The 24,680-nt window shown below is 21.7% G+C and overlaps 3 protein-coding genes across 8 annotated transcripts in view; 1 reads left to right on the top strand and 2 right to left on the bottom strand.

The window, feature by feature from the left end:
* Window positions 1-5,962, bottom strand: part of LOC122512878 (TBC1 domain family member 5 homolog B-like) — a 205,888-nt gene extending 199,926 nt beyond the window's left edge. For 2 of the 4 annotated variants that reach the window (XM_043628992.1, XM_043628993.1), the window contains exon 1: window positions 5,787-5,962. The gene's annotated coding sequence lies outside the window, so the exon portion shown is untranslated. Of the gene's footprint in view, window positions 1-5,051; window positions 5,447-5,786 lie in introns of those variants that run through there. The other 2 variants (XM_043628991.1, XM_043628990.1) reach the window with 1 other exon arrangement.
* A 3,058-nt stretch (window positions 5,963-9,020) lies between these two features.
* LOC122512871 (mitochondrial fission regulator 1-like) lies at window positions 9,021-17,471 on the bottom strand. The gene is made up of 5 exons (XM_043628981.1): window positions 17,180-17,471; window positions 13,752-13,939; window positions 13,502-13,662; window positions 12,812-13,022; window positions 9,021-9,851 (listed from the first exon to the last, which is right to left on the bottom strand). Exons 2-5 carry the CDS (start codon window positions 13,937-13,939, stop codon window positions 9,701-9,703), a joined length of 711 nt encoding a protein of 236 aa, XP_043484916.1. The 5' UTR covers window positions 17,180-17,471; the 3' UTR covers window positions 9,021-9,700.
* A 1,169-nt stretch (window positions 17,472-18,640) lies between these two features.
* LOC122512857 overlaps window positions 18,641-24,680 on the top strand; it is a 30,690-nt gene continuing 24,650 nt past the window's right edge. Inside the window, exons 1-3 of one of the 3 annotated variants that reach the window (XM_043628955.1) lie at window positions 18,641-18,766; window positions 19,159-19,398; window positions 22,570-22,713. In XM_043628955.1, coding sequence (XP_043484890.1) covers window positions 19,264-19,398; window positions 22,570-22,713 — 279 coding nt within the window. In that variant the 5' untranslated portion in view covers window positions 18,641-18,766; window positions 19,159-19,263. Of the gene's footprint in view, window positions 18,923-19,158; window positions 19,399-22,569; window positions 22,714-24,680 lie in introns of all 3 variants that reach the window. The other 2 variants (XM_043628956.1, XM_043628957.1) reach the window with 2 other exon arrangements.

Genomic DNA, 24,680 nt, shown 5'->3' on the forward strand with positions numbered 1-24,680 from the left:
AATGCAAATAAATAATTTATTGAATAATTGAACGTTTCTTAAAATTCAATTCCCATAAAAAATCGTTATCAACAAATTTTCAAATAATTGAATTCTATCAACGAATTTTAATAAAATTTTTAAGAATAATTACATTTTTCGAGAAATTCGATTAAAATTGTATTAAAAATAAATAAAATAATTGAAATTCTGCATTAAATTTTATTATTTATGAAAATAATTAAATTCTTCCGAAGAATTTTATTAAAATTTTCAAAAATAATTAAATTCTTGTAAAAAATTAACAGGAATTGAATTATTTTCAAAAATTTTAATAAAATTCTGGGCATAAATTAAAAATAACAAAATTCTTAGCAGATCCTCAATTGCATTAAGAAATTTCAATAAAATTTTTCTCGAGAATTTAAATATTTTCGGAAAAATAATAAAAGTCTTTGCAGAGATTCAATTATTTTCAAAAGTCTTAATAAAATTCTTCGCAAGAATTCAATTATTTTCAAAAATATCAGAATTTTAGCAGAAATTCAAACATTTTCAAAAAGTTTTGATAAAACTTTTTTTTGGTAGAAATTCAATTATTTTTAAGACAATAATTTTAAAAAAATGTCTCGATAAAATTCAATTATTTTTAAAATTTTAATGAAATTCTTCGAAAGAATTTAATTATTATAATCTAAGATTTTAACTGAAATCTATTTTTAAATCAATGTTTATGAGAAAATTCTACCAGAATTCAATTATTTAAATACAAAGATAAATAATTTATTGAATAATTGAATGTTTCTTGGAATTCAATTACTATTAAAAATTTTATCAACAAATTTTTAAATAATTAAATTCTTTGGACGAATTTTAATAAAATTTATAAGAATTTTTTCGAGGAATTCTATTAAAATTCTATTGAAAATAATTGAATTTATAAAAAGAATTTTATTATTTACGAAAATAATTGAATCCCCATAAAAATTTTATTATTTTTGAAAATATTTGAATGATTGCGAAGGAAATTATAAAAAAAAATTTGTTATTAATGAAATTCTTGTGAAATTTTTATTATTTTTTGAAAATAATTAAAAAAATTTTTGTAGAATTGTATTAAATTTTTTTCTTTTAATAATTAAATTATTTTGGTAGATTTTATGAAAATAGTAGATATTGAATAATATTTAATTTTTGCGAAGAATATCATTACTTTTGAAAATAATTGATATTTTGTAATGAATTTTAATAAAATTTTTGAAAATAATTGAATTTTGTCGAAGAATTTTGCTATTTATTTATAAAGATTTATAAAGATAATTGAGATGTTGAACATTTTTTTAGATTTTTTGAAAATAATTGAATTTCGGTGAAGAATTTTAATATTTTTAAAAATAATTGAAATTTTGACAAGAATTTAAAAAAAATTTTGAACATAATTGAATTTCTGCGAAGAATTTTATTACTTTTGAAAATAATTGAAATGTTGCAATGGATTTTATTAAAATTTTTGAAAATAATTGAATTTTATTACTTTAGAAAATAATTTAATTCGTGTGGTAAATATTGTTAATTATGAAAATAATTGAAATTTTGTAACGAATTTTAATAAAATTTTTGAAAATAATTGAATTTTGTCGAAGAATTTTGCTATTTATTTATAAAGATAATTGAAATGTTGACAATGTTTTTTAGATTTTTTGAAAATAATTGAATTTCTGAGAAGAATTTTAATATTTCTAAAGATAATTGAAATTTTGACAAGAATTAAAAAAAATTTTGAACATAATTGAATTTTTGCAAAGGATTTTTTTAGGATTTACGGACCTACTTCGAGCCCTGTTTTTTTCTATAATATAATTTTTTTTAAATCCCCGCAGGTAAAAATATAAGAATAAGAAGAAAATTCTAAGTTGAAAAATTCACGTTTATTGCATTTTTATTTTCAAATCAGATTAGGAAAATAACGTTTCTCAGTGTACTTCTTTTTCGTCTCGTTCTTTACTCTATTTCTTTTGAAAGCTTTGCGCAAATAAAAAGAAAAAGAAAATAAAAAAAAAAATGGTTAATTTTAATAATAAAAATTGAAAACAGAAATTTTTCTTTTTTTTTAACTTTTTTTTTCGTTGTATTTTAATTATTTTAAATTTAAGCCTATTTGCTAAAGTTGAATTTTATTAGCGACAGTTTTTGGTCGCTAAAAGGAAAAGGAAATGGTATTATTCACACTGTTCATATATGGTATTATATATTTATACGGTAAATCTCTAACCAGCAGTTTGATTCACTAATCCCTAAATCTCTTTTGCATTAATGTCGACCTGAAACACGAGTGAGATACATTTTCTCATATAAACTATATCATATATATGAATATACATATATTTTCAAAAATATTTATATTTATTTACATTTATTAAATTTAGTTAAAATTAATTTTTTCAAAATTAAATATTTTAAATTATTATTATTAATTAAAGGCCTCGGATCGACTTTAAGGTGCAAAAAAAGTCGCTTTAATCGATTTAAAATAGAAAAAAAGTCGAAAAAGTCGTTTATTTAATTTAATGTTGTCAGAAAAATTTTATTTCGTATTTTTTTCATCTTTCAATGATTTATAAATTCAATTATTCAAAACTTGAATAATTTCGTTAAATAAATATTTAATTTGCTTGTTTTTTTACGGGAATAAACTTATAAAAATTTCTATTTAATAACTTCTAAAAATTACGACTGTAATTCTCTTAAAATTAAATTATTTTCTACAATTTTTTTAATCAAACTTCTTTTCGAAATCAATTATTTAAAATAATTTCCCGAAAATTCATTCAATTATTTAAATACAAAAATAGTTTTTTATAATAATAAATTATTATGTTTTTTTGAGTTATTAATTAATTTTCAAGAAATTATAATAAAGAAATTCTTAAAATTAATTTTTTTTAAAATATTTTTAAAATAATTTATGAAAGATAGTTTTTCAATTATATACAATTGAAAAATTTCTAAACAATTGAAATTTGGTAAATTCTATAAAAAAAATAATTTAATGTTTAAAAAATTTTTAATTATTAATATAATTTTTAAAAATTTTAATTTACTTTGTTCGAAGTTAATTGAATTTTAAAAAATTAAGATAAAAAAACTAATGCAATTTTTCCAAAAGAATTGAATTCCTTAAAAGAATTTTTGTCCTATAATTTTAAAAATATTAATTTTTTTAAAGAATTTTGATTAAAAATTTTTAACATGATTGTTATGTTGTTAAAATGTTAAAAATAATTGTAACAAATTTTAATGTTATTATTTTTTGTATGTATTTGAATTTTTGGAAATTTGTATTTGAAAATATTGAAAATTCTAAAAAATATTTTTTTTCAAAAATATTTAAAATAAATAATTTTCAGAAACTAATTTTTATTAATTATCATTTTTAAATTTACACTTGAAGATTTTTCATTAAAATTTTTGAGAAATTAATTATTTTCAAAATTTGCAATTTTTAAAATTCTTTAAAAGTTAATTTTCAAAAATTTTAATAAAATTCTGAAAAAAATCAATTATTTTCAATTAAATTTTACATTATTTCAATTATTAAAACTCTTTTTAGATTGTAAATTTTGAAAATTTAATTAGAAAAATTATTAAAAAATAATTTTTGAAATCTATAGTTATTTTTCACACTATATGTAAAAATCAAATTAAGTTGCATTTTATACTAAAAATTATTGCAATATTTGGAAGAAAAGTCGAAAAAATCGTAATTTTTTAAAATAAGTCGAAAAAAGTCAAAAAAGTAAAAATAAAAAAAAAAATAATAATAAAAAATAATAAAAAATAATAAAATATCCGAGGCCTGTGATTATTATTATTATAAATTGTAATATTTTAGTAATATTCTTGTAGATTATTTTTAGAATATTCCATGAACATTCCATTGGAATATTGAAGGAATATTTAATAAATATTTCATTGCAGTATTTATGAAAATTCCATTAGAATATTATTTATAGGAATATTACATTGGAATATTTTATTTTAGTAATATTCCACTGGATTAATTTAGGAATATTTAATTACTATTAATTTTAATTTTTTAATATTCCATTGGAATATTTTATTTCAATATTTTAGTTCTACTGGATTATTTTCGTAACATTTAAGGAATATTCCATTGGAATATTTTTTAAAAAGATTTTAATAATATTCTATTCGAATATTAGAGGAATATTTAATAATTATTTCATTAGAATATCGTAGAAATATTCCAATGGAATATTTATTAAATATTTCAATGGAATATTTAAAAAATATTTCAATGGAATATTTAAAAAATATCCCAATGGAGTATTTAATAATTATTTTAATTGAATATTCAGAAAATATCCCAATGGAATATTGTAGAAAAATTCCATTACAATAGTCTAGAAAATAATATTCCATTGAAATATTTCTTGAATTATTTTAATAATATTTGAATTACAAAAAATTGAATGAAAAACAAAAACAAAACAACATTTTGATGATAATTTAAAAACACATGAAAGAAAACTAAACCGGAAATGCACTCACGAATTATTATTTGAACTAAAAATAATCGTGTGTCTTTCACCCTTGTTTACTTTACAAACAGACATATATGTATATATCCCTTGAAAGAAAAACAACCTAACCTCACTTATTATATTTGACAGTATATATAAATAACGTATATAAATTTATTTCCCAAAAACTCTTCTACTTTCCTTCCATTCGCCTTCTCTTCTCAATAATTCCCTTTGATCACTCTCTAATCTTGAATTAAATAAAAATAAGAAAGTCCTTTCCAGAAAAAAATAAACATTTGATAAATGTTTGTAAAGAAAACCGGTTGATATTTTTCTAACAAAAATCACATTTTATTAAAACAAATTTATTTGAAACGAAACTTTTAACTTAACCTGCAATTTGCTCATTATTAACGAACATATTTCCAAACTATATTTCTTTTATATATTTATATATACAAATAAACAAGAAATAAAAAAGAAAACAACACTAATTTGCTTATTTAATGATTAAAACTCGATTACCTTGGCCTGAAATTGTGTCCCGATTTTGTTAAAAGTATTTTTTCTTTTCTTCTTTCAAAAAAAAACAAAAAAAACAAGCAGAAAGACACAAATTGAGGATTTTTTGCTGTCAAGAAATTTTAATAACGCACATTTTTATAACGCGTGTGAAATATTTACTTTATTGTTATGACAGTTGTCATTCACTTAGTGACAAATTTTGTCCCCCTTTCCCCCCCAAGACCATCAAAATAATTGTTTTACACAAGCGTGTAGATTAAGATAAAAAAAAAATTCTCACAAAAATTCCCGCCTTATTTAATAAATATTTATTTTCCTTTTTTTATTTTCGTTTTAAAGAGAAACATAATATACAAGGAAATGGAAAACAACAAAAATTTCACGTTCATTGACCGCAACAAACGAAATTGTTCGCCATCTATCGGTTGATAATTGTAAACACTTACAGGAAAATTTCAATCGGTAATTGTTGATTTCTACTTAATAATGATATTTGAATTTAAAAACGATAATTTTTTTTTTAATTGGGAAAAATATTTAATTTGCAATTTTACCATTGATTTTTATTTTTAATTAGAATTCATTAAAGGGCGGAAGGAGTGATGATAATAATGGTAAATAATAGCAGTAATAGTAACAATAATAATAACAATAGTAATAGTAAAACTGTGAATAAAGGGAATAAAGTGAAAATAGTGTGAAAATATGGAAAATTAGAGGTTAAATTTGACAAACCTGTATTGAGATGATTGAGAATAATTCTTGTCATTTCTTGCGCACTTTTCCGTTTATTATGGAGCAGATTTTCTTTATTAGAATAAAAATACACTTTAACTGTTTTATAACACTTTAATACGATGATCAGTAACGTCAGTAACTAATTTTTTAATTAACTTTTCGTATTCTATTGGCAGCATTGTTCACACTTGTTAAGGCCTAAGCACAATAGATTCGCGAAAGTTGTTCGCGAACGCAAAGCATGAGTTAGAAAAGGACAGTGATATATTTGTGTCCTTGTCTATCTCATGCGTCTCGTTCGCAAACGACTTTCGCGAACCTATTGTGCGTTGGACTTTACACACCGATGAATGCGAGGTTGAGAAGGGCAACTCGATGTTCAATAATCGCACAACCTCTGAAATGCGACACTCTCTTATGAGCGGCAAACGTGAGAACTAGTACAGCGTAAGGGTGCCCTCACAAGTGGCATTTTTGTAATTTTCTACAAATTCTATTTATATTTTATTATAAATTATGTTCTTGCATTGAAAGTAAATAATAATAAAATAATAAATAATAATAATAATAATAATAGAAGTAACTAAAAATTCCCATTAGTAAGAAAAGGACGAAGATATGTCCTGTCTTTTTCTTACTTACGGGATTTTTTAGTTAGTCCACACGCCACAAGGACCGTTTTAAAAATACATGCGCAGAAGTATTCTATTTAGAATAACGCGTGCGCAATAAAATTTTTAGGGGATAAACACATGCGCAGTAGTGATATATGGCAAATAGACGTGCGCAATCAAGTTTTATGGGACAAATTACATGCGCAGCAATGTTCTAGGGAACAAAAACATGCGCAGTAGTATTCTAAGGAAACAACGCATGCGCAGTAACGTTCTATGTGTCAAATACATGCGCAATAGTGTTAGACAGGACCAATAAATACTAAAAATTATTAAACGTAACAAATATTCACTTTTTATAGAAAAATACCAAAAAATTTTTAAGAATTTAAATATTTATAAAAATAATTTAATTCTTGCAAAGAATTTTATACAAATTTTTAAATAATGAAATTCTTTTAGAAAAGTTTATTAAAATAATATTAAGAATTTATTGAATTGAGGAAATTTTTTGAAAAATAATTGAATTTCTGATGTGAGAAGCATTTTATTAATTCGGAAAATAATTGAAATTTTACCGAGAATTTTATTATAATTTTGGAAAATAATTGAATGTCTGTGTGGTATTTTATTAAAATGTTTTTTGAAAATAATTGAATTCCTAAAAAGCATTTTATTATTTTTGAAAATAATTGAAATTTTGCGGAGAATTTTATTAAAATTTTTGAAAATAATTGAATGTCTGTGTGGTATTTTATTAAGTTTTTTTTTTGAAAATAATTGAATTCTTGTGATGAATAAATTGTTATTTATGAAAATAATTGAATTTTGGATGAATTTTATAAATTTTTTTTTTGTAAATAATTGAATTCTTTTGTGAAATTTTATGAAAATACTAGATATTAAAAATAATTGAATTTCGAATATTTTTTGAAAATAATTGAAGTTCGAATATTTTTTGAAAATAATTGAATCGTTTTAAAGAATTTGATTATAATTTTTCAGACTAGTTTTTTGATTTCTAGTAAATATAAAAAAAATTAAAACAAAAATTAAAACAATAATGAATTTTAAAGGAAATTAATAACAAGAAATCTATTTCCATAACAATAACATTTATTTCTTTTCAATTTTTTTTTGTTTTTCTTCATTTTTGAGTCATTGATAAAAGTTTTTTTTTCAGGTATAAAACTTCTCTGTACATTCATTACACAATATAGAGTACGGAACACGGTCAGTCTCCAAAGCCTGTAACGAGCCCGAGGTTTTGTAAATTAATAATAAATCATTACAACTTAACATTGCACCTTTCGGTGTATCTCGTACTCGACAAGACGGATTACAACGAACTGAAGAAAAAGAAAAATTCTTTTTTTAGGACTTAATTATCATTTATCACAAGGCGAGATATATAATTTTTTTTTCTTTTTGCTTTTTCAGATATATTTAAATATTTTTCTCTCATATTTTGAGATTAGTTTTATTTTTTTATGCAAATATCTGAAAAATTCGTTTGTTCAACAAAAAAGAAAAAAATTGTTTTCTATATATTTATTTTTACTATTGTTGGAAAAAAAATATTTTTAAACCTCTATCTCTCTCTCTCTTTTTTCATTATTTACGAAAAAATTGTCTTTCAAAACTGGAATCGTTCAGTTTCTAAGTATATGGAAATCATCGTAATGAGATTCGTTTCTAATTTTTAATTAATAAAAACGCTTCTTTAGTTATTTCAAGTCATTATTTAAAAAAAAAAAAAAATGTTGAGGAAAAAAAAGAAAACGACAAATGGAAAATAATTTCAAATTTTCAAAAATAAAAATGAAAGAAAATGTTTATCGTGAAAATCAAAAAGAAAGAATTATTAAAAAAATCTATAATTACAAAAAATATTTTGTAATTAATTAGTTTTTTTTAAATTAATGAAATTTTGTTTAAAACTTTTCGGAATCTGTCAAAATTTTCCTTTTAAATGTCAAAAATATTAAATGGCAAAAATTTTATTTTCGGTTTTCAATTTTATTTATTTAAAAAATTTCCTTTTAACTAAAAACAGTTTTCTGTTAATTAAAAATAATTTCTTTCAATTGAATATAATTTCTTTCGATTGAAAATAATTTTCTCTCAATTGAATATCATTTTTTTTTAATGAAAACAATTTTCTTTTGATTGAATATATTTTTTTTAATTGAAATTTCTTTCTTTTTAATTAAAAATAATATTCTTTTAATGAAAAATAATTTCTTTTAAAATAGAATTAATTTTTTTTTAATAGAAAATATTTTTTAATTGAAAATAATTCTCTTTAAATTAAAAATAATTATTAATTAATAATTTTAATTAATTAATTTTAATTTTCAATGAAAACAAATTTTTCAATTCGAAACAATTTCTTTTCAATTAAAAACAATTTCCTGTTAATTGAAAATAATTTCCTTTTAATTGAGAATAATTTCCTTTTAATTGAAAATAATTTTCATATATTTGAAAATAATTTTTTTTTAATCAAAACTAAATAAATTTTAAATCAAAGAAAAATTCTTTCAAATCAATGAGAATTTCAGAAAAGAGAAATTTCAAATTCTTAATTTTCTAACCGAAATTTTTGACAAATTTAACAAAAAAAAAACTGAAATTAATTTACAATTTGCGTTTCTTTTTATTTTTCGTCAAAAAATTATTTTCCCGAAAATTTTGACAAATTTGACAAAAAAAACTGAAATTAATTTTCAATTTGCGTTTCATTTTATTCTTCGTCAAAAAATTGTTTTCCCTCCAAATTGATTTTTTAATTTTACAATTAATAAACAAAAAAAAAAGAAGAAATTCTTAGATTGAAAGTGTTCTATATACAGTGGATGAATTATGATTGCTTTCTTTCTTTTTACACATGAAAATTGTAAAATTGACACTAAAAAAAAAATCCCCTCCAAAAAATTGGAAGTGGAAAAAAAATGCACAGCTTTTTTTATGGCCACTTGGAGTTTTTTCTTTTCCTATTTATATATATAAAAATCAAAACTCCATTGAAAGGACTAGGCTTTTTTTGTCTTCATTACTTTCTAATGCCTACAAAAAAAATCGTCTCTATTTTATTAAAAAGAAAAACGATTTTTTAATATTTTCTTTTTTCTTTTTTAGTTCGAGCAAAAAAAAAAAATGTCTCAAAAGAGACGAAAGTCTCAAAAATTTCGAGCAAATGGAGAAAAATTGATAATTTTCTTTTTTCTCTAAATGAAACGAAAAATTTTTTTTTCTTTCATTGATGCTTAAAAGGGTGGGGAGGGGGAATTGTGTTTAACTAAATGAATCGTCTAGAGCGAGATTGAGCGATGAATCGCGACTATCGGGTGATCGCATCGCGAGATAACGTTTACGTAAAATATCCTGTAAATCGTTGCACGGACTATTTTCATGTTTTATTTTCACTGGTCGACCGCCGGGCGATCTGAAAAATAGAAAAATTGTTGTTTATTCGCTGTTTTATTTTTAACAAAATAGAGAATTATTTCCTTGTTTTCATAATAAGATTATTTACTATTTTATAAAGAAAATTACTTTCCTATTTTACAATAAATAAAAATATTAATTAATTCTCTTAAAATTCAATTATTTTCTACAACTTTTAATCAAACTTCTTCTCGAAATCAATTATTTTTAACAATTTTCCGAAAGTTCTTAGAGAATTCAATTATTTAAATACAAAAATTCAGTTTTTTTATAGGTAATGATTGTAACTGTCCATGTTTTTTAAGTTATTAATTAATTTTCAAAAAATTATAACAGGGTTGCCACAAAAATTTAATTTTGTTTTTTCCTGACTATTCCCTTATTTCCAGACAAAATTTTGACTTTCTCCCTGACCCTGAAGAATATACCGATTCACTCCAAAAATTATTATATACTCAAAGAAATGTTCTATTACATTTATATTTACGAATTTCTTTAAGTGTCAAATTATTCGACAACATCAATAACTTCTGTTTTAAATAAATACTTAATCATTATTATTTTTCTATAGGAATTAAGGATTTCAGATCAAAATCTTCTGAAATTAAACAACTTATCAAAAATTGTTATAAAACATGAAGAAATCGATCAAAATCGAGCAATCGATTTCTTCACGTTTTATAATAATAAATTTAAAATGACAGAGTGATAAAATCATTATTTTATATTATAAGAAAGAATATTGCAACTATAAATTTAAATTTTCAAAGATTTTCATTTTTTAACCCTTTTCAAAATTCACTTATTTATCAAAATTCACCCTATGATGCTTTTAATATTCAATTATAATTTCAAATTTTAAGTGAAATTCATTTTTAATCAATTTTTATTAGAAAATTTTTCGAGAATTCAATATTATTTAAATACAAAGATAAATAATGTATTAAATAATTGAATATTTCTTAAAATTGTATTTATTTAAAGAAATTTATAACAAATTCTAAAAATAATTGAATTCTTTCGGCAAATTTTAAAAAAATTATAAAGAACAAATGCAATTTTCTATCAGTTTATGTAAAATTGTACACAAAAAATGATTGAAACTCTGCTATAAATATTGTTATTTATAAAAGTAATTTAATTCTTGCAACGAATTTTATTAAAAAAATTTTTTAAGAATTGAATTCCTGTGAAGAATTTTATTTCTGAAAATAATTCAATTCCGGAGAAAAATATTATTATTTATTATATTAAATTAATTTCTTGTGAAGAATTTTATTCAAACTTTTTAAATAATTGAATTTCTCAGAATTTTTTATAACATTTCGAAAATAATTAAATTCCATCGACAAAATTTCATTAAAAAATTGAAAATAATAGAAATCTGACGAAGAATTTTTTTAAATTTCTTTTTAAATAATTAAATTTTTGTGAAAAGTTTTATTTTTGAAAAAAAATTGAATTTTGGGGAAGAATTTAATTAAAATTTCTTAAATAATTGAATTGCTTCGAAGAATTTTATTTTTTAAGAAAATAATTGAATTGTTTCGAAGATTTTTACAAACATTTTTGACAGTAAAATTGTAATTCCTATAAGGAATGTTATATTTTACGAAAATAATTGTATTCTATAGTCAATTTTATTATAATTTTTCAAATTTATAAAGCATTTTATCTCAAAATTATTGAAATAATTGAATTCTCGAGAAAAATTTTATTATTTATGAAAATAATTGATTTCTTACGAAGAATTTTATTTAAATTTTTTTCAAATAATTGAATTCCCATAAAAAAAATGTATTATTTGTGAAAATAATTGAATTCTTAAGAAGAATTGTATTGAAAATAATTGAATTGAATAGGAAAATTTTATTAAAATTGCAATTTTATTAACTAAATCTTGTAAAGAATTTTGGCAAAATTTTTTTAAATAATAGAATTTTTAAAAGAATTTTATTTAAATTTTGCGAAATAATTGAATTTCTCAGAACTATTTTTTTCTATTCTTTTAATATATTTGAATTCTTTCGATAAACTTCATTAAAAAATTAGAAATAATTGAATTGGAGCGAAGAATTTTATAAAAAATTGGAAAGTAATTGAATTCCTTTGAAATTTTTATTAAAATTTCGCTTAAATAATTCAATTCTTTTGGAAAATTTTATTAAAATAGTAGATATTAAAAATAATTGAAATGAGGAAAATTTTTTAAAATAATTGAAATTTTGCCAAGAATTTTATTAAATTTTTTGAAAATAATTTAATTTTGGAGAAGAATTGTATTATTTATTAAAATAATTGAAATTTTGACGAGAATGTTTATAAATTTTTGAAAATAATTGAATTTCTGTAATCAGTTGTTCTTAAAATTTCTATTTAAATTAATTAAAAATTTCATAATTTAAATTATTAAGACTCTTTTTTATTGTAAATTTTGAAAATTTATTTAGTATTTATAAAAATAGTTGAATTATTTCGAAGAAATTATTAAAATTTTAGGAAATAATTGAATTTTATGGAAATATTTGAAAATATTTGAATTCTTCCGAGAAATTCAATTAAAGATGTTTTGAAAATAATTGAATTCCTGCAAAGAATTTTACTATTTATAAAAATAATTGAATTCTTGCGAAGAATTTTACTATTTATAAAAATAATTGAATTGTTTCAAAGGATTTATTAAGATTTTAAAAAATAATTGAATTTATTCGAAATATATTAAAAATTTCTTTAAAAATTAAATTCTTCCGAAGAATTTAATTTCAATTATTTTCAAAATTTGGAAAATTGAAATTCTTCAAAAATTGTTATAAAACACTTTGAAAAAAATAAATTTATTTTTTCTTCAAATTTTTGCATTTTTGTTGTTAAAAAAATTTTTTTTTTACTTAAAAATTGAACTAATTTTAATTGAAATTTAAGAAAAAAAATTCTAAATTTCAACTGTTAAATACTCGCCTCGCAATTGGTTTGAGCCTAATTTTATCGATATCTTTTAAAATATCTCCCATTGATTTTTGCGGTAACAATGGCGGTTTTTTTTTCTCGTCAATAATGTGATCTTGTAAACTGGCTCGTCGCGCGATGTGCGGCGTCGTTGGTGGCGGTAGAGGCGGCGGCGGTGGTGGTGGTTTCATGTCATTGTCCTTTCCGTTCACTAGCGACGGCTCTAAATAGAGAAAAAAAGCAGAAACTTTATTATCTTCTTTAAAACAATTTTTTTTAATTCAACTATTTTTTCTTTAAAACAATTTTTTTAATTCAACTATTTTTTCTTTAAAACAATTTTTTTACTTTAATTTTTTTTTTCTCAAAAAAAAATCCTTTTTAATTTAACTATCTTTTTTATAACAATTTTTTTAATTTAACTATTAGAAGATGAAAAAAGGCAAAAATTTCACCGCAAAAAAAAAATTAAATGGAACAAAAAAAGGGAATAATTTAACAGTAAAGAAAAGAGTAAAAAAAATGAAAGAGTTTGAAAAAAGGCAGAATTTGACTATTGAAAAAAGAGTAAAAAATGAAAAAGTTAAAAAAAGGCAAAATTTACTGTTAAAAAAAGACTAAAAAATGAAAAAGGTAGAAAAAAGGCAAAATTTAAATATTAAAAAAAGATAAAAAAAAGATAAATTAAAAATTAAACAGTACCAGAGACAAAATTGCGAGTTGGTCCGTGTTTTGTATTTTTTACAATTGTCGATATTTGTTCCCGCAATTCTTGTAATTCCTGTTCGAGTGCAAGAAGACGCACCTCTGAACCAAAACTTATTGGCTCCAAAAGATCTGGTTTGCTTGCTGACAAAAGACCACTGAAATATAAAGAAAAGAAAAAATTAATTAATATTATTTTAAAGGAAAAAACAAAGAATAATTTGTATAAAGAAAAAGAAAAAAATACCTTCCGGGGCCAAGACCATTTGATCCAGGAATGTCGCCGCTTGTTTCTTCGTTAATCATCGAACTCGTCATTGAATGAAGTGGAGTTACGCTGACATAAATTTTTGGCGGTGGTTTTAGAGGAAGAAATGAGCCAATTCGACGAACGATACTACGTCTTCTTCCATAATATTTTAGTGTTTCGCCCATCTGCGAAAAAAGAAGGAGAAGAAAATACTTTAGTTATAAATTATTAATTTCGATTTTTATATTAAATTCTTAATCTCGATTTAATTTATTTAATAATTCGACTTAATTATTAGTTTCAACACAATTCACTTATTAATTTCAATTATAATTCAATTATTAATTTCAATTTATTTCAATTATAATTCAATTATTAATTTTAATTATTATATAATTATTATTTAATTCAATTATAAACATAATTGTAAATTAGAAGTGATAAAGAAATTAAAAAGTACCTTTTCTTGGAAAAAATAAATGTATTTTTTTCTTCGTACCGAAAAAATTGAAATCCAAACGAATTTCTCTTGTTGGTTAAAAATAACTTTCTAAAAAATAGTTTAAAGGGATATGCAATAAATTATTATTACACGAAAAAAATAAAATATTAAAAACAGGGTTGCCACAAAAATAAAGGTGACCGAGTGATAAAAACATTATTTTACATTATATAATATAAGAATATTGTAACTGTATAACTTCTTCAAAATTATTAACATCATTTCAAATTCAATTATTATTTTCTACAATTTTTAAATAAAATTCTTCTTTAAATCAATTAATTTTAATATTTTTTGAAAAAGTTATTCTTTGATAATTTTTAAATCCATTTGTTTAGAATTCAATTTTACGTGAAATTTCGATTATTCGGAAATTCTTCAATATTAAATATACATTAGAAAATAAAAACTTAAAATAATTTTATAAAATTTCGAGCATTTTGAAAAAAATTAGTTTCATAGAATTTTTAATTAAAAATATGAAAAATTCGGATTTTCAAAAATTTTAATTTGCAACTTTTACAAAATTCAATTATTTCTAAAAATTTCAATTATTAGTAACTTCTCGAAAATTCAATTATTTTAAACTTTAACTAAAATTAATTTTTAAAACAATATTTTTATTAAAAAAAATCTACGAGAATTCAATTATTTAAATAAAAAAACAGATAATTTATTGAATAATTGAATGTTTCTTAAAATTTAATTCTTTTACATAATTTTGTCAACAAATTTTTAAGAATAATTACATTTTTTGAGAAATTTTATTAAAATTGTATTAAAAATAATTGAAATTCTGCGAAGAGTTTTATTTTTTATGAAAATAATTAAATTATTGCGAAGAATTTTATAAAAAAAGTTTCAAACAATTGATTTTTTTTACATTATTTTAGAAAATAATTGAATATTCTGTAGAACTTTGTCAAAATTGTTTTTAAATAATTGAATTCTTTTCGGAAATGTTATTCAAATAATAAATATACAAATTAATGAATTAAGAAATTTTTTTGAAAATAATTGAATTCTTATGATGAATACTATTATTTATGAAAATAATTGAATTTTGCAATGAATTTTATTGAAATTCCTGAAAATAATTGAATTTTGTCGAAGAATTTTGCTATTTCATTTATAAAGATAATTGAAATGTTCACATTTTTTTTTTAGATTTTTAGAAAATAATTGAATTTCTGCGAAAAATTTTATTTATTTTGCAAATAATTGAATCCTTGTGATGAATATTGTTATTTATGAAAATAATTGAATTTTACTATGAATTTTATATACATTCCTAAAAATAATTGAATTTTGCTGATCATTTATAAAGATAATTAAAATGTTGACAAAATTGTTAAAAATTTTTTTGAAAATTATTGAATTTCTTCAAAGAATTATATTAATTTTGAAAATAATTGAATTCTTGTGATGAATATTGTTATTTATGAAAATAATTAAATTTTACAATGAATTTTATAAAAATTCCTGAATATAATTGAATTTCGGCGAAGAATTTTGTTCTTTATAAAAATAATTGAAATGTTGACGAGAAATTTTTAAAAAAATTTTTGAATATAATTGAATTTCTGGAAAAAATTTTAATATTTAATTCTTAATATTTCAAGAGAATTGAAATTAAATTTTTTCAAAAAATACTTCATTAAATGATTTATAAGTAATAACCCTAATTTTCCTGACCTTTGGCAACCCTGTAAAATAGAGTTTTTTATTTATACGTTTTAATTGAAATTAAAAAAAAATGTTAAAAAGAAAATTAAAAATAATAAAAAAGCATTAAAAAAGAAAACTAATGATAATGAAAATGATAAAAAAATCAAAATAATAACAAAATAATAAAATAATAATGAAAAAATAATAAAATTAAATAAAAAAAATATAAAAATAAGAAAAATTGTATAAAAATAAAAAATAATAAAAATTGTGCAAGAAAATAAAAAACAATGAAAATTGAATAAAAGAAAAAAATAATAGAAATAAATTATACAGAAAATAATGCAAATAAATTTTTTGGTATACAATAAAAAATAAATATTGTGTAAAATTTAAAAAAAACAATAAAAATAAATTGTATAAAGAATAATTGTTTACATAACAAAATAAAAACGAATGCGAAATAAAAAAATTAAAAATATAATAGAATTATTCTGTGATCCTATAAAATTATTTTTAAAATATAAAACCAATTGTTTCGATAAAAATAAACTCAAGAGGTAGACAAAAATAGATTGTTCTAATTTTACACTTAAAAAAGTAGCAAATATTCCGACTTACCATATCATTTGTCATAAATATTTTTAAATAAACAAAAATATTAAAAAATCCGGGTAAAAATATTCCAACAATTCTTTCAAATCCAAAAACAATCGATAAAAAAATCGTCGCTTTTTATCTTCATTCAAAAAAACAACTTGTTAATTCAGAGAAGAAAAATTCTCATCTCTGTCGGTCCATTTATACACAAAAAAGAAAATAAAAATTCTTCACGACTTTACAGAAATAACTTTCGATACTTTTGAAACGAAGCCAACAGCTGATGACAGGTTGTTGCAACTTTTTTTTCATTTTGTATTTAAATAAATAACGATGTTCACGTGAATGTTAACAACAACGTTAACGAAAAAATAGGGCGAAAATTACATTAATGTAAATTGATTTTCGCACAGAGAAATAATTACATCATCGACAAATACAAGTAATTATATAAACTGAGGCCGTATTTAATTAAATCTCGTTTATACATATACATGTGTGTGTGTGTGTTATATATTTTAACATTCCGCAAAACTGGGTTACATGCAAAATGAGTAATTTAAAAGGGCAAAAGAGATTCAAATTAAAAAATAATACAAGTTATGAACTATATATTGTGTATATATATATATATATATTATTATAAAAAATTCACCTTCTTAACGCATGGGATTGTTGAGACTACACCTTCGAATTATTTTTTTTCCCTTAATCAAAATGTCCAATGAATGAAAAAACAAAAAAACGTGAAAATTTCATTTATCCACATTAATCCACTTCTACTTTTTAATTTTCATGTAACATTTATAAGATTCATTGTCGAATGAGCCATGCGCGTTTTCGTTTACAAATTTCTTTGATTTATTGTCACTCTTATTCTGTATTTTAAGATTCGGGAGAAAAATTATGACGCGCGGTAATTTTTTTAGGTTAGGAATCTTCTCGAGTTCTCTCGACTCGAGAGCGCAGGGTTCGGAAACTTGCGTGCGGGGAATTTTACTTTTTTAATCTTTGGTTGGTTACACTGACGAGTATTTTTCTTTTAAGGTGCTTGCACACTTGACACACTTTAAAAATTTTTGGGCGAGTGCTCAATTTTAAGGTCGTGAAAATTTACATTACTAAAAAGTAGAGAAATATAATTTGCATCGGATTACAAGCAATCTCGTAGATTTTTTAATATACCCTTATGTTTTTCATCCAATCCTGCTAATAATGAAGTATTTACGTCTTCGGTAAAAATTTTCAGAACGAGAAATTTACATTGGAGTAAGAGAGACAAATACATAGTCTGTCTCTCTTACTCCAATGTAAATTTTCCATTCTGGACAATTATTTTTATCGAAGATGTGAATGCTCCATTATTTTTTATTTTCATGTAAAGGCAAATACACAATAGTTTCGCGATTGAGATGAATGAGATAGAAAAGGATACAAATATATCTCCGTCTTTTTCAATATCTAGTATTTTCATAAAATTTTGCAAAAGAATTCAATTATTAAAAAAAAATTGATAAAATTCATCCAAAATTCAATTATTTTCATAAATAGAAAAATTTTCATAGGAATTCAATTAATTTAGAATAGCATTTTCAAATAAATTTCGAAAAAATCAATTATTTCACAAAATTTTTAAACAATTCTTCACAATAATTCAATTCATTTCACTAATAATAACATTTTTCATGGAAATTCAAATTAAAAAAAAAAATTTTTAATAAAATTCTAAGCAAGAATTCAATTTTTATTATAAATAATAAAAATTTCTTAGCATTTTGATTATTTAAATTAGAATTCGCATAAAATTAGTCGAAAGAAATTAATAATTTAAAAATTTTTTTAGAATTCTTCGCAAGAATTAAATTATTTTGTTTTAGAAAAAAAATTTTTGATGAAAATTAGGAAAAAGACGGGAAAATGAAATATAGAATGGAATTTTTGTCAATTATATTGAAGTGTCTAAAACGAGGATTAAAAAACTTATTATTTTTATTAACATAATTATTATTATTGGTAGAAAATTTAAAAAAAATTTGAATTTATTCGAAAAATTTAGTTTTTAAAACATTTGAAAACTCCCGCCAAATGCTCATAAAGCTTCCTCACAATCGCCACCACGCGGCGCTGTTCAAAACAGAAAGGCGCATTCATTGGGGTTGGGTTTCAAAGCGCCTTTATGTTTACAAAATGGCGACGCAGACCTCGCAGGACTAACAAGGCGGCCACGCTGGGTTTCGCAAAAGTAACATCGACAGATCAGTATATATATACATATATTTTTTCACTCCCCTTTTTTGTATTTTATTCCCCCCCTGCTAAAGTTCACTTCCATCTTTTTCCCCCCGTCATCTATTTATTTTATCACAAACAAAAAAATTAATAAACTTCCAAACAAAACGTGTGTAATCGCTAAAAAATAAAAATTCTCAGTTTCATCGTACTTTTTTTTTGTTTGTTGTTCATAAACAGCGAATGAAAAAAAATTTCTTCCCAAAAACGTGTATCTCTTTCTTTTCTTTTTGTGCAACTCAAAAAAACATCTCGAGTTTTCCTCCATGGAAATAAAAAACGGTGGAGTAAGACTCGGATCATGAAAAAAAAAACTTTACGTTGATTTTTTTCTCTAAAAAAAAGGAAACAACAACAACAACTCTAAGCAGAGTGAGAATTAATCGCGTTTAGAATAAAAGGCAAAAAGAAAGAACCAAGCGCCCCAGAGCCTTGAACGTAAACACAAAAATGGAGGTCAAGGAGGAGGAGGCGAAAATTTGTCGACTCTGCGGACAAACTGATAATATTTGTATAGACGTCTTCAGTGAGGATGGAACAAATCGTTTGCTTCGCATTAAAATACATTCGAAAATTAATATTCTGGTGAGTAATTTTTGCATTTATTTTTTTCTAAAATTTCTCTAGTTACTCTTCGTACTTTTAATCTCTTTAAAAATTTTATTATCAAAATCAAAATAAAAATATATTTGTGAATAAAATTTCCATTGTGTTCTCTCTCTCTATATATATATACATACACATAAAGGATTAACAAACAAAAAAAAACACTCTAAAGGGAAGGGGGGGGGGGGGGATTTGCGCTCGAAATTCTCATCGCGTCCGTTCCTGCTAGTGAACCAAGCGAATTGTGGAGAGAGAGAGGGGGGAGGGAAAGAAGAAAGGGGGGTAGAGGGGGTTCTATAGGAAAATGGCCGGAAGACAAAAGCCGACGTGTTTCGGGCTACTTTTCCCGTAAAAATCGTCAAAATTTCAAGAAGATAATTTTTTTTCCCCACCATTTAAAGTAATTGGGAGGGGAAAAAATTGTTTTTTTTTTTAAAAGTGATTAACGGTTTTTGTTTTTTTTCTTTTTTTTATAGAATTTTTTTTTTCGAAACAACAACGCTCTCGTGACTATATAAACCGATGAAAAAAAGTGCATTTTTATTCCCATCGAGCGCGTTCGATTTTTTTTCGTTTTTATTTTTTTTCCCCTCACGAAGTGAAGTGATTCTTTTTATAAATAAGAAATTTTGCCAAAGAAAAAAAAGTTGTAATGAAATAGAATTTTTTGTTTAATAAGAGAAGAGGGGGAAATAGAATATTGAATTTTGAGGTTATTTTTTTGTTTTGTGCTTTTTTTTCTCTGTAATTTGTGATTGTGAATGTTTATTTTTTTCTGGAATATTATTTTCTATGACGAGTGTGTTCTATTATTTGCCCCCTTTTTTCTTAATATCCCCCCCCCCTTCTCTTTTCGTATTCTAGTTAAAAATTTAATATGAATTGTTTTAATTCGAAAACTGTGATTATTGTCAAATTTTTCGTAAATTTGTGTTGAAAATTTTTAATTTCTTTCTTTCTTTCGTTTATTCATTTTATTTTACAACACTTAATGATAATTGACACAAATAACAAATAAATTATAGTAGTTTTATTATTATTATTATTATTATTATTATTATTATTATTATTATTATTATAAGTATTTAATATTATAATGATTTATTATTATAATTAGTATAATAATTTATTATTATAAATATAATAATTATAGTTATATTAAATTACAATAGTTATAATAATAAATAATAAAATAAATAATTATTTATTATAATCAAAATAAATTTCAATAATAAAAAAAATGTGTAATATTTATATTGATAAAATTGTTGTCGTAAAGCACACGGTACGTACAGGTTAGGATAGTTTTTCTGCCTTTAATTAAAATTAATTAGTTTATTAAACATTTTTTTTCTTTTTTATTTATTTTTATTTTTTTTTGTCTTATTTAAATAATTTGTTATTCCTTATTGTTTTTTTAAATTTATTTTTTATTTGCTGTTTGACATTTTTTGTTTTTTTTAGTTATTTTTTTCTTGTTCTTTAAAAAAAATTCGTCTACTTTTTTGTAGTAACTTCTCGAATGAATTAATAATATTTATTGAGTAATTTTCTTAAAAGTTCTCAATTATAATTAACTTAGAAATGATTGTAGTTAAAGACAGTTGCAATTTAAAAAAAAATACAATTAATTCGTCGTATAAATAATTAATCATAACCTCCAATTCATAACAATTTACAAAAGAGGGAATTAATTAAAAATTTACTTTTCTAAAAAAAGTTTTCTAATGGAAGTCTCGTTGATAGCTTTCATTTATATTTTAGAAATAATTACTAACTTATGATTAATAACAATTAATAAAAATTATTTTAATTTTTGTAATTCTTGAGTAGAAAATTCTAAACAATTTGAATCCATTTTAATTTAAATAATTTTTAAAGAAATAATTATGACAAAACTGAAAAATTAATTAGAATTAAATTTCCAATTTATATATTTTTTTAAATTTAAAAGAAATGTGTAAAAAAAAATTTAACAAGTTTCGATACTAATTACAAAACATCATTTAAATTCAAAATAGCGAATCCAACCTATAGCATTTAATAATTTTAAAACTTTACCAAATTCACTCCAAAAATCACTGAATCTGATAAATTAAAAGAAAGTCCAACAAATTGGATGCTGTATTTTTAATTTCTAAAATTTAACGTCTAATTCGTCATTAAAAAAAAAATTTCAAGTGACTCCGTTTAATTTTGTTAAATTACTATTATTGCTATACTAAACTTTCTTACTGTAGGTACGAGGAAAATTGAATTTCCCAAAAATTATTACTTGATACTTTCATTTTTAAAATTAAAAATAATCTTCATTTACGAAAATTTTAATTATTCTAAAGAATAAAAATAAATTCATTCGATAAAAATAAAAAAAATGTTTATTTTCAAATAAATATTTAATTGAATCAAAGAATTTTTATTTAAATCAAAAAAATGTGTTTGAACCAATAGAATTTCAGTATTTTTTTGCAAATACACTTTCATTGGCTTGATTAAAAATTATTTGATATAGAAATAAATATTTATTTGATAATAGACAAGAAATCGTTTATTTGAATCAAATATATATTTTTTTTAGTGTATAAAATAAGACAATTGTGGGACAATTTGGACACATTTAGCATCAAATTGACCGAAAAATAGAGTCAATTAAATATTTTTAAGATCAGTTTCGTATTCTAAAAAAAAAAATCGTCCGTAATATTTTAGACAAACGTGTAAAATTTTGTTACCCAATATTTTATCTATTAGATAATTTTTAAATGCGAAATTTACATCGAAAATCGTCACTGTGACTACCAAAATTTCGGAATTTCTTTTTTTCAAAATAAATAAAAAAAAACAAATGGTGTGTCTACAGAGCGGTAGGGTGGAGATGTTACGGAGATTAATTTCGAAAAAAAGAAATTTCCTGTCTGGAAAAAAAGAAGAGATGCATAAGATCATCTTCAAAAAAGAATCAATTTTAAAATTCTCGGAAAGTGAGAAATGAAAGAAAAGAAAACAATTTTAAAAAAAACTAGTTTCTAAGACGAATATGTTGTGGCTCTACAAAAGCAAAAAAAAGAATTATACACAATTTTCTAGTATAAAAATTAATGATATAAAATATCAGGTAAAATCTATCTCTCTATTATATTTAAATCGCAGATAGATGAGAGGGATCTTCTGCCAAAGACGATCTGTGTTCATTGTGTGGGGAAACTCGAATTCGTTTGCGACTTCCAAGAGGAGTGTCTTCGTACTCAACAACTGTTACGCGATCGGTACAATCTACCACCCTTATCAGATGTTGTAAGTCAGTATTTTATTTCATCTAATGCTCTACCGCTCTTCAAAAAAATGATGCTACCAATTTTTTTTTAATGCAACTCTTCTTTTGCACTCAAAAAAAATTTTTTCTTTGCTTTTTTTGAGTTTTTTATTCTAAAGCAAAAGAAGAGTAAACAACCTTCTCGAACCAAAAATGCTTAACACTTTAAATTGCTTCTATTTCACGCTTAACAACTAAATTGCTTTCTTACTAAAAAAATAAAAATTTGATGCTTTTTTTTCTAAAAAAAAAACGTTCGAGAAGACACGAAAGAAAACAGTCTCTCTGGTTTTAATTTATTAGTTAATTTAAAATTTTAATTTTTTTATCTCGTCCTTTTTTTAATGTTTTATTTATAGCGCAGAATCTCTTCAGTTGAAGAAAAAAAATTGATTACTCGATTCGGCTTCTGAATTTTATGATAAAAATTAATAACTTTGTATTATTTTCGTTTCAGAGTGAACTTCGAGAAAAATGAATTAAAATAGTAGGTAATAAAATAGACGAATACATTTTTGGATACAAGTGTGGTTTTTTATATATAAAATTCTAAGTTTAGAAATCGATTTCCTCTTCAGGGAGTCTATCAGAAATTATACAGAAAATAATAATGAATATACACAAGAAAATTAAAGAGAAAAAAAAGAAAAATTTAAAGAAAATTATTAAAAATAAAAAATACACTTGAGTGTAAAAATGCAAAATAAAGATAAACGAAAATGTAAAAACAGAAAAAAGGACGTAATGAAATCGTGAAAATGATTATAAAAAAACATGAAAATAAAATGTGACAAGAACAAAAATATCTTGGCAGTAGATAAAATTTTTACATTACAAGTCGAAGGAATTAAAATTTAACCAAACGTTGGATATTTTTTTATTTAAAAATTAGCAAGTAAAACGTTGGAAGTTTAAAGTTTGAAGTTAGAAATTTAAATATGAGGAGCAAATTTTCAAAACTTGATAAATCCATATTTTCTTATTTCAAGAAATTGAAACAAATGACTTTCTTGACATAACCATTAGAGTTAATTTTAAAATACAAAATTTGTAATATTTTTGTAACAATCTTTTTATATTTAAGACGTTCTGTTTTTAATTAAACTTTACCATATAGAAATTATGTGATTTAAAGGTTTTGGTAATTTTTTCTAATAAAAAACATAAAAAATTACTAGTCATCTTGGTTACATATGCAGGGTTGCCACAAGTCAGAGAATTCAGGAAAAAGTCAGGGATTTTTATTAAAAGTACTGGAAAAAATTTAAGTTTTAAAATTTATAAGAAAATTCTGAATTTTTGTGTCTTTTTTGTTTGCCTCACAAAATATGAAATTGACAAGAATTTTAATACAAAACTTTCAATTTTTTCTGTTTCTGACAATAATTTCTTTTTAAATAACTTCATTCTTCAACAACTATCATAAAATTATTACTTCGAAATTATTTAATGAATAATTTTATTTCAAACTTTTTAAAATTAATTACATTTCAAAAGAGTTACGTTTAAAATCTGCATAAATAGATCAACTTCAAAGGCTTCAATATGAAATTTTTAAAAATTCCAATTTTTAATCAATTTAAATAGAAATTTTAAGAACAACTGATTACAGAAATTCTATTATTTTCAAAAATTTATAAACATTCTCGTCAAAATTTCAATTATTTTTATAAATAATACAATTCTTCTCCGAAATTTAATTATTTTCAAAAAATTTAATAAAATTCTTGGCAAAATTTCAATTATTTTCAAAAATTTTCCTCATTTCAATTATTTTTAATATCTACTATTTTAATAAAATTTTATAAAAGAATTCAATTATTTAAACGAAATTTTAATAAAAATTTCACAGGAATTCAATTACTTTTCAATTTTTTTATAAATTTCTTCGCACCAATTCAATTATTTTTAATTCTTTAATGAAGTTTATCGAAAGAATTCAAATATA

Source organism: Leptopilina heterotoma, unplaced genomic scaffold (assembly GCF_015476425.1).
Source record: "Leptopilina heterotoma isolate Lh14 unplaced genomic scaffold, ASM1547642v1 Lhet_129, whole genome shotgun sequence".
In the NCBI taxonomy this organism is placed as follows: Eukaryota; Metazoa; Arthropoda; class Insecta; order Hymenoptera; family Figitidae; genus Leptopilina; species Leptopilina heterotoma.